This window comes from Passer domesticus, chromosome 16, assembly GCF_036417665.1.
Source record: "Passer domesticus isolate bPasDom1 chromosome 16, bPasDom1.hap1, whole genome shotgun sequence".
NCBI lineage: Eukaryota > Metazoa > Chordata > Aves > Passeriformes > Passeridae > Passer > Passer domesticus.
Window position 1 is genome coordinate 2,021,191 of NC_087489.1, and position 10,024 is coordinate 2,031,214.

At 52.9% G+C, this 10,024-nt stretch overlaps 2 protein-coding genes across 4 annotated transcripts in view; both read right to left on the reverse strand.

The window, feature by feature from the left end:
- The window catches only part of LOC135282169 (golgin subfamily A member 6-like protein 7), a 69,628-nt gene that overhangs the window by 15,568 nt on the left and 44,036 nt on the right, over positions 1–10,024 (reverse strand). The window lies entirely within an intron of this gene.
- On the reverse strand, positions 2,743–6,299 carry LOC135282283 (RUN and FYVE domain-containing protein 2-like). The gene is made up of 5 exons (XM_064391913.1): positions 6,282–6,299; positions 5,496–5,727; positions 4,728–4,873; positions 3,469–3,787; positions 2,743–2,789 (listed from the first exon to the last, which is right to left on the reverse strand). The coding sequence occupies exons 1-5, from the start codon at positions 6,297–6,299 to the stop codon at positions 2,743–2,745; spliced, it is 762 nt and encodes a 253-aa protein (XP_064247983.1).

A 10,024-nucleotide genomic window follows, 5' to 3' on the forward strand; every position in this document is an offset into this window, starting at 1 on the left:
CCAGATCCCAAAGGCTTCAAGTTACAGGACCCAAGGTGGAGCTGATGGATGCATCCAACTCCTTCCAATGCAGCTCGGGCAGTGTCAACACACCCACCTATATAACACATTTACCACTAGAGGGAATGGGCTACCCCAAAAGCCTTTGTCTTCAGAAAAACTCTAACTGAACACTTAGAAAAAAATAAAATGAAAGACAACATCCAGGCAATGAGGCGTGTCTGCACGGAGAGTTCAGAATCTGCCACTTGGGAAATGCTGCCAGAGCCCCTGGCAGGTGCAAAGATGGCAAAGAGGGAATCCATTCACCACAATCCAGAGTCCCACAGGCTTTCATTTACCTGGCTTTTTCCCTCTCTAGGGCATTGACGGAAGCCTGCAATTCTGAATTCTGCTGTGCCATTTCTTCCCACTGGATCCATTTGCTCTCCAAATACTCAGGATGCACTTGCAGCTCCTTGTTCCGATGTTCTGCCTCCTCCAGCAGCTTCTGGACATGCTCAACCTCTGAGAGCTTCTGCCTGGACTCTTCCTGGGCCTCCCTCACATCTTGCTGGGCTCTGTGCACAGTCTTTTCCTGGCACTCTCGGCAGGCTGCCAGCTGAGATGTCAACTCTGCCACCTCCAGTCAAACAGAACAAAGCAATCAGAGGCCACAGCCACAGCTTGTCACTGTCAGCCACAGCACAGGCTGTGAGCAAAGGTAAAGGACAACTCTGCATTTCCCCCTGTCCTGAGAGCCCCAGATTCACAAAGGATATGGCCAACTTGTTTCAGTCTCTAAGTGGCCCACCACCAAGGGCACCGGAAAAAGCACCTGCAAAACCAATGCTAGCAAGAAGAGGCCAGCAGGAATCCATGCTGATGGTTGCTTGCCAACAGGGCAGAGGACGAGCCCAGCTGTCCAGAGCAGCAGCTGACATTCAGCAGAGCACTGTGTCCTTCAGAGCAGCTGCCATGGAGCCCCCAGAGCACGAGACAGCCCCAGGGCTCCCCCCTGCAGCTGCTGCTTTGCTGTGGAGAAGCAAGAGGGCCACAGACCCCTCACTGCATGTCTGCAGTGTCACTGCTCCTTCACTCACCTGCATTTGTAGAGCCTCCCTCTGCTCAAGGATAAGATTCATTTCCTCTTTGAGGCCTTGCAGCTCTGCCCTGTGCCTCCTCTGTGCTGCCTGGACTTCTCTGTGAGCTTTCTGCAGCTCAGCTTGCAGCTCTGCCTCCACACGCTTCCTGCTCATCTCCAGCTGAGCTATCTGCTGCTGAGCAGCAAGCAGCCTGGATTGCAGGCTCTCCTTTACTGACCTACAAGTTGCAAATATGGAGAGACATGAGTTGCTTGCTCCAGACAGCCACAGCTGGATATTCCAGGATGACGTGGCTCAAGATCCCCACACCTGAGTATGGAAAATGGGTCACCTGGAAACTGGTCCAGAGAAGGCACACCTGTGCCATTTCAAGAGAGAGCAGGGCCCTCTGAGGGACTGCCCAGGCCTCCCTTATGGCCTGGCACAGCACAGACTGCCCAGCCCAACCTGGCCTCCACAGCCAAACCTTCCGTTGCTGTTCCTGAGCTATGACACTGGCTAGCTGTGCCCAAACAGGCTGGAGCGACGAGCAAAAGCCCAGCCCCTGCTCACAGCCCTTCTCCCATCAGCACTTCCAAGCTGCTCTGCTGGGAGACACAACAGACTCTTGTCCTGGCTGAATCCTGACTTTTTACTGCTCTTGATATTGGACATGAAGGCACATCATCTTCCAGACACCCGGTATTTAAGAGGCTTCAGAACTACTTTTCAGACACAGTAAAATCTCATGGTCATGGCAGCACTAGCAAAATATCAGAACATCTCTTTGTCTCAATGACAACTTGCTGAATGCAGAGATTGCAGTTTCAACTCCTGCAAGGTCATGGAGTAGACTTGCTGCCTTTATTTTAGTGTTGCTGGCCATGCAGGCAGTAGCCCAAGGGACTTGTCCTTCCTGGCAGAGTGAGAGGGACCATCCAAAGGGACCTTGGCCGGTTTGGCAGTTGGCTGCCCATCAGCAATCAGCAAGAATCCCCAGAGGCTGTTGAGAATTCCAAAGAGCTTTCCCTCCTATTCTCTAACCAGCTCCAGGTCCTGTCCCACGCTTCTCAAGAGTGTGCTGGGAAGCAGAAATGGCTCAAGATTTTCAGCAGGAGCCTCTGGCTTCACCCTGAATGGCAGCGTGCTACTCCCAGCGTGCCAAGGGAAGAGCCTGGAATGCTGAAGGTGAAGCTTCAGTTCTGAAGATCAGGATCATGTCAAGCTACTCAGAAAGGAACAAGGGATGCCCAGAATGCCCAGATGAAGGAGCCAAACCCAAGAGAAACTTGAGGTTTCACTCAGCATCTGCATGGTTTTACTACTGCTCAGTTCAGGGCTGGCTGGATTGCTTTTGACTTCCCACAGGAGTTGCTCAGCAGCACAAAGAGGAGCCCAAGGCTCACAAGAGCTTTGCTGGCTTTAGTCGTCAGAAAAATAACCTTAACATTGTGGCTTTTTTCTTCTAGAGACGCTTCCATATTCTGTCCACGGCATGTAAAAACATCTGAAAAGGCTCAGCTCCTGCCTTTACCTGTTCTCTGCCAGCTGCCTGGAAAGGTCTTGTTGGAGCCACTCTGTGGCTGCCAGTCGGCCCTCAAGCTCAGCCTTCTGGCCCAGCAGCTCCTCCTCTCTGCATGCCTGGGCTGCTGCGTGCCCTTGGTCAGAGGATTCCCAGCTAAGGTGCTCCAGAGACCAGCTCGATGACTCCTCCTCCTGGGAAACCTGCAAGTGGGACAAGGTACAGCTGGAGCCCTTCCTCGGGAGCCCTGTGCAGAGCCAGCCAGCGCCACCTCGCAGGCAGCCAGAGGACAAGGAGCACCTGTGCTCTGGGCTCCAAGTTTCACAGCATCTGCCCTATGCAGCTCTGATAGCCGGGGCTGCCAGAAGCCCCTGGCACTGTTACCTTGGAAGTGCTGTGTCAGGCCCTGCTGCCTTGCCTGGGCCCAGACTGCTCCTTCCCAACTAACATCCCTACTCAAATCTCTGTGTTGTCACCCAAAACCAATGCATCTTCCATAACTGCCAACACAATTTAGTCTAAGCACTAGGAATGCTGCTGATTTTCAGCCATTGATCCAAAACTCAACTCACTTTAGTCCATCACTCCAATCACCTGCTCTATTATTTCCCACACCAAACCCAAACCTCCACGTGTTGCAGCTCTTTGCATGGGTACAGGAGAAGCAGCTCCCTGTGCCCAGCTTTTGGCCTGGAGCTGATTTGAACAGCAAGCTCCAGAGCTGGATTGGTCATTCCAGGCGTGCCAGGAAACAATCAGGCAGTCAGTGGTCTCTGGCTGGAGCCAGGCAGACAGACAAGGCTGCCTGCTGCAGCCCGGGCTGCTTTACCCAAGCAGGCCTGCAGTGACAGGGACAGAGACCCACCTCTTCATGGGAAACACCACTGGAATAATTCAGGGGCACTGGAATGGACTGAAAGTCAATGCCTCTGCCTGCCTGGATCTTTCCTTTCAGGATGTCTAAGCGTTTCTTCAGAGCCCCTTTGGCAATTTCACTCTTGTTCAGTGCAGCACTCAGTATCTGAGCATACTCCCTCCATTTCTGCAAAGCAGCAGCCCCATGCTCCCACTCCTCCAGCTTGGTTTCCTTTTCAGTGCCCAGTTGTTGCATTTGTTCCTTTTGACTTTGCATGTCAGCTTCATGCATTTCATTCTCCTTTTCCAGATATCTCATGTGCTGCTGGTACAATTCCTGTTCATGCTGCCAAAAGAGGGAGAAAAAGGGTCACTCATTCCCTCTCAGTTTGCTTTTCATACCAGATCTGGACTCCAGCTGCAGGGGCAGGCACAGGCTGCCCCTCTCTCTCTCTCTGCCCCTCGTGATGCTGCAGACCTTTGCTGGGCCCCCTGGTGATGCTGCATCTTTCCCAGCTGGCTCAGCCCGTCCCAGCTTCCTTTCTGCCCTTCCCTGACCTCTTGCAGCTCCACTCCAGTGCTCCTTTGGGGAGGAGCTGCCAGAACTGCAGCCAGGATTTCAAGTCCACGCTAAGCAGGATTCAGGCAGTGCCAGGAGGATGTGCTCTCCATCAGGGAGGAAGGGAAGAGCAAACAGCCCCATCCTTTCCTTTCCTGGGGCTGGGCTGACAGGAGTGGTTTTCCACCTCTCCTGTGCAGAGTTTCCATGGCTCCATCCCCGAGAGCCCCACTGCCCTCTCTGGGAGCAGCAATGGCCAGATCAGTCTGTCATTCTCTGCTGCCACTCAGGACGAGTTGTGCCCTTGCAGGCACACGTCCTGATGTGGATCAGCATTTGGCTTTCCTCTCTTCTCTCCCCACTGGCTGCTCTCAGATGGCCAAGGCCAAACACCTCTCTATCAACAGCAAACTTGGGACTCTCCCCTCTCTTTCCAGATATTTAGAAATCCAAACATGGGCTTGGACACCGGGAATTCCCCAAACCATGCAATGTCAACAGAGACAGGGAGGACATTGAGAACTAAAGCTTCTAGGGCACAGAAGCCCAGCATGGAGGAAATGTAGCACCCTCAGCATTAACTGCCTTTGCCATGACTACAACATCTTTTCCTCCTTATTCAGAAGGATGCAATTAGAAAAGTTGAACGGGAAAAAGGTGCTCCTTAGAACTGGTAACACAAGGTCCAAACATAGCTGAGAAATGGCCCTTTGTGGCATCTGCCAACCTGAACATGGTTCCTTTCCTTCTCCAGGTTTTCCAGTTTCTTCTGCAGAGAGTGACGAAGAATCACATCCTCTTCCTTTTGGGCAATGGTGTCTTTCTTCTGGGAACATTCCAGAGAGATTTTCAGGTGTTCTGCCCTCAACATTGCTGCAGGAGGGAAGGGAAAGGAGGAGGGGAAAAGAAAAGTAAACTGATGTGCATCCTGCAGAGACAACAGCACTGTCTTCTCTAGCGGCCTGTGTTTGCCAGGCCCTACACCACAAAGGCTCCAAAGCTGACAGAAATTAAGGCAACTTCCCACCAGAGAAAAAAGGCAGGAATGAAAGGGGCAAGGTTGAGAGGGATAGGAACGTGTGTTTGCTCTTGGCCTTCTGCAGAGTGAGCAACCCAAGAGAGACAAAGGAGAGGGGATGCCTGTGCAGCCCTGCTCCAGAGAGGCCAATAGCCTGGAGGCTCTGGCAGGGCCTGGAGATTGGGGCAATGGAGCTGAGGCATCCAGCTACAGCTCCTCAGCACAGACATGGCACCTGAAAGGCACCAGCTGTGCACGGGATCAGCCCCAGCACAGCCAGATGGCACTGCCAGCCACAGCATCTTTCTCAAGAGAAAGCTTTCACTGGCACTTGGATGGATAAATCTCGGCTGGTTGTTTTTCCCCTTGGCCATCTCTGGCCATCTCTCCTTTTCCTCTCTAAGGCATCAGTAAGATCCCCAGGGGTGAGACAGCATGGGGCACTGGGTGGGAGAGGTGAAGCTGTGCCTTGCTCACTTTGCTCCAGCTGTTTCAGCAGCTCCTTATTGCGAGCCCTGAGATTGTCTCTCTCAGCCTGTCTCTTCCTCAGCTCCAGCTCCATGGCCTTACACTGTGAGGCAATGGCCTCTGCTCTTTCCTCAGAGCTCTGGAGCCTCACACACAGCTCAGACGCCTCAGTTGCCAGCTGCTTCTCTCGAGTTTCTTGGCAAGCTGCCTTCTCCCTCACTGCCTCCAGCAGGGCCCAGGCCTGGAAGATGGATGCACAGAGCCTCAGGGACAGGGCTGCGCCTGAGGCCATTGCGTGGCCAGTAGGGTGAACAACAAAGGAGAAATTTCTTCAAGCCAAGAACTGATGGCACAGAAGCAAGGATTGCAATGGAGACCAATAGAGACAAAACAGGGAAGTGGAGGCAATGGGCATCCTTGGGCTGCAGCTCTGAACTGGCTGTGCTGGAAGTGCCCTGCCCAGCCTGCCACAGCCATGGCTGTGTCCCCACATTGCTCAGAGTCCGGCACAGGCACCAACTCTGTGTGGGACAACACTGCTAAGAGAGGGACAGAGAAGCTCCAGAGGAGTCTGCTGCTGCTTCTCCTGCCAGATCTCCTGATGGGACCCAGGAGAGGATGGGGGAAATCTTCTGCAGCAGACAGCAGATCCAGCCTTGGCCTCAGGGTGCAGCAGCAGCCCCGGGCAGAACAGGGCAGCTGTGGATGCTGCTGGGAGGGGAAAGGGGTTGGGGCCTCCAAGGCAGAGGTGCTGCTGTGTGTCTGTGGAGAAGTGGATGCCAGTGCGCAGCTTACCCGGGTGTTGAGCGCCATCAATTCTCTTCTATGCTCAGAATAGAGCTGCTCTGTCTCCTGAAGAGCAGATTGACACTGAGATACAGAATTTTTCAGCACCATGTTCTGTTCTTCCAGTGTTCTAAGGCACAGGTTCTTTTCCTCCACAGTCAGAATCAGCCTAGAAGGGAAGCAAACAACTCATTACTATATGATATCACATTTTATGAACTCTTAGGACTGGCACCACCTCAGGTGGTGCTGCTCTGTCTGATGAGGTTTATCTAAACATCTTGGCTGTTTGTTTCTCCTGCAGTCCCAGCCCAGCATGTGCCTACTCTGCTTTTGTCCCTGAAAGAACAGGCAATTCCTGCCTACATGCCCTACCTTCCTATTGAGATGGCAATGTGAATACAAACCTAACAAAGTCTTGCAATGAAGACATTAGGGGAGAGCAACAATTTTCTTCTGACTAACCAGGCTCCAAGGCAGGGAGCTTTGGTCAGCATGGAAGAGACATTTCCTTCCCCCATCTTACACATCCACGTAGGAGGAGCAGCACCCTACAGCCAGGGGATCTCTGGCAAGTTCCCTAAGATTTACCAGCACCCATCCTGCTTTCAGCTGGAGAAAGAAAAGCCAAAGTGGCAACAGAGGCTTGGAGCACAACCTGATGGAAGATGCAGAAGGTTCGAGGCAAGCAGGAGCAGCCTGCCTTTCCTTTGTCTTCTTCTTGGAAGAAGAATCCTGTGGCACTGAAGCCAGGCAGGACTTGATCAGCTGGAGGAGCCCCCCATACCTTGCTCCTGTTTCTTGCATTCTTTGCACAGTCAGAAATGCCTGGGACTGTGCAGGGTGGCAGGGACCCTGCTTGACTCCCTCCAGGCACCGGGGCACATTTGATGAGGAATGATGCAGCAGAGACATTCTTGTTTCTGGGCTGCCTCCGAGGGCAGTCTGGCCTAGATCAGCAATCAGGGCCTTAAGATGGTTCTGCCCAGAAACAGCATCAGATGCCAGGCTGATCCAGATCCCAAAGGCTTCAAGTTACAGGACCCAAGGTGGAGCTGATGGATGCATCCAACTCCTTCCAATGCAGCTCGGGCAGTGTCAACACACCCACCTATATAACACATTTACCACTAGAGGGAATGGGCTACCCCAAAAGCCTTTGTCTTCAGAAAAACTCTAACTGAACACTTAGAAAAAAATAAAATGAAAGACAACATCCAGGCAATGAGGCGTGTCTGCACGGAGAGTTCAGAATCTGCCACTTGGGAAATGCTGCCAGAGCCCCTGGCAGGTGCAAAGATGGCAAAGAGGGAATCCATTCACCACAATCCAGAGTCCCACAGGCTTTCATTTACCTGGCTTTTTCCCTCTCTAGGGCATTGACGGAAGCCTGCAATTCTGAATTCTGCTGTGCCATTTCTTCCCACTGGATCCATTTGCTCTCCAAATACTCAGGATGCACTTGCAGCTCCTTGTTCCGATGTTCTGCCTCCTCCAGCAGCTTCTGGACATGCTCAACCTCTGAGAGCTTCTGCCTGGACTCTTCCTGGGCCTCCCTCACATCTTGCTGGGCTCTGTGCACAGTCTTTTCCTGGCACTCTCGGCAGGCTGCCAGCTGAGATGTCAACTCTGCCACCTCCAGTCAAACAGAACAAAGCAATCAGAGGCCACAGCCACAGCTTGTCACTGTCAGCCACAGCACAGGCTGTGAGCAAAGGTAAAGGACAACTCTGCATTTCCCCCTGTCCTGAGAGCCCCAGATTCACAAAGGATATGGCCAACTTGTTTCAGTCTCTAAGTGGCCCACCACCAAGGGCACCGGAAAAAGCACCTGCAAAACCAATGCTAGCAAGAAGAGGCCAGCAGGAATCCATGCTGATGGTTGCTTGCCAACAGGGCAGAGGACGAGCCCAGCTGTCCAGAGCAGCAGCTGACATTCAGCAGAGCACTGTGTCCTTCAGAGCAGCTGCCATGGAGCCCCCAGAGCACGAGACAGCCCCAGGGCTCCCCCCTGCAGCTGCTGCTTTGCTGTGGAGAAGCAAGAGGGCCACAGACCCCTCACTGCATGTCTGCAGTGTCACTGCTCCTTCACTCACCTGCATTTGTAGAGCCTCCCTCTGCTCAAGGATAAGATTCATTTCCTCTTTGAGGCCTTGCAGCTCTGCCCTGTGCCTCCTCTGTGCTGCCTGGACTTCTCTGTGAGCTTTCTGCAGCTCAGCTTGCAGCTCTGCCTCCACACGCTTCCTGCTCATCTCCAGCTGAGCTATCTGCTGCTGAGCAGCAAGCAGCCTGGATTGCAGGCTCTCCTTTACTGACCTACAAGTTGCAAATATGGAGAGACATGAGTTGCTTGCTCCAGACAGCCACTGCTGGATATTCCAGGATGACGTGGCTCAAGATCCCCACACCTGAGTATGGAAAATGGGTCACCTGGAAACTGGTCCAGAGAAGGCACACCTGTGCCATTTCAAGAGAGAGCAGGGCCCTCTGAGGGACTGCCCAGGCCTCCCTTATGGCCTGGCACAGCACAGACTGCCCAGCCCAACCTGGCCTCCACAGCCAAACCTTCCGTTGCTGTTCCTGACCTATGACACTGGCTAGCTGTGCCCAAACAGGCTGGAGCGACGAGCAAAAGCCCAGCCCCTGCTCACAGCCCTTCTCCCATCAGCACTTCCAAGCTGCTCTGCTGGGAGACACAACAGACTCTTGTCCTGGCTGAATCCTGACTTTTTACTGCTCTTGATATTGGACATGAAGGCACATCATCTTCCAGACACCCGGTATTTAAGAGGCTTCAGAACTACTTTTCAGACACAGTAAAATCTCATGGTCATGGCAGCACTAGCAAAATATCAGAACATCTCTTTGTCTCAATGACAACTTGCTGAATGCAGAGATTGCAGTTTCAACTCCTGCAAGGTCATGGAGTAGACTTGCTGCCTTTATTTTAGTGTTGCTGGCCATGCAGGCAGTAGCCCAAGGGACTTGTCCTTCCTGGCAGAGTGAGAGGGACCATCCAAAGGGACCTTGGCCGGTTTGGCAGTTGGCTGCCCATCAGCAATCAGCAAGAATCCCCAGAGGCTGTTGAGAATTCCAAAGAGCTTTCCCTCCTATTCTCTAACCAGCTCCAGGTCCTGTCCCACGCTTCTCAAGAGTGTGCTGGGAAGCAGAAATGGCTCAAGATTTTCAGCAGGAGCCTCTGGCTTCACCCTGAATGGCAGCGTGCTACTCCCAGCGTGCCAAGGGAAGAGCCTGGAATGCTGAAGGTGAAGCTTCAGTTCTGAAGATCAGGATCATGTCAAGCTACTCAGAAAGGAACAAGGGATGCCCAGAATGCCCAGATGAAGGAGCCAAACCCAAGAGAAACTTGAGGTTTCACTCAGCATCTGCATGGTTTTACTACTGCTCAGTTCAGGGCTGGCTGGATTGCTTTTGACTTCCCACAGGAGTTGCTCAGCAGCACAAAGAGGAGCCCAAGGCTCACAAGAGCTTTGCTGGCTTTAGTCGTCAGAAAAATAACCTTAACATTGTGGCTTTTTTCTTCTAGAGACGCTTCCATATTCTGTCCACGGCATGTAAAAACATCTGAAAAGGCTCAGCTCCTGCCTTTACCTGTTCTCTGCCAGCTGCCTGGAAAGGTCTTGTTGGAGCCACTCTGTGGCTGCCAGTCGGCCCTCAAGCTCAGCCTTCTGGCCCAGCAGCTCCTCCTCTCTGCATGCCTGGGCTGCTGCGTGCCCTTGGTCAGAGGATTC

What these genes read in the sequence shown, in the direction of transcription:
- LOC135282283 (XM_064391913.1), bottom strand. An exon ending in GCTGAAACAGCTGGAGCAAA is followed by an intron (nt 4,874 to 5,495) that starts GTGAGCAAGGCA and finishes TCCCTCCTGCAG; the next exon opens with CAATGTTGAGGGCAGAACAC. An exon ending in GCCCCTGAATTATTCCAGTG is followed by an intron (nt 2,790 to 3,468) that starts GTGTTTCCCATG and finishes TCCCACTTGCAG; the next exon opens with GTTTCCCAGGAGGAGGAGTC.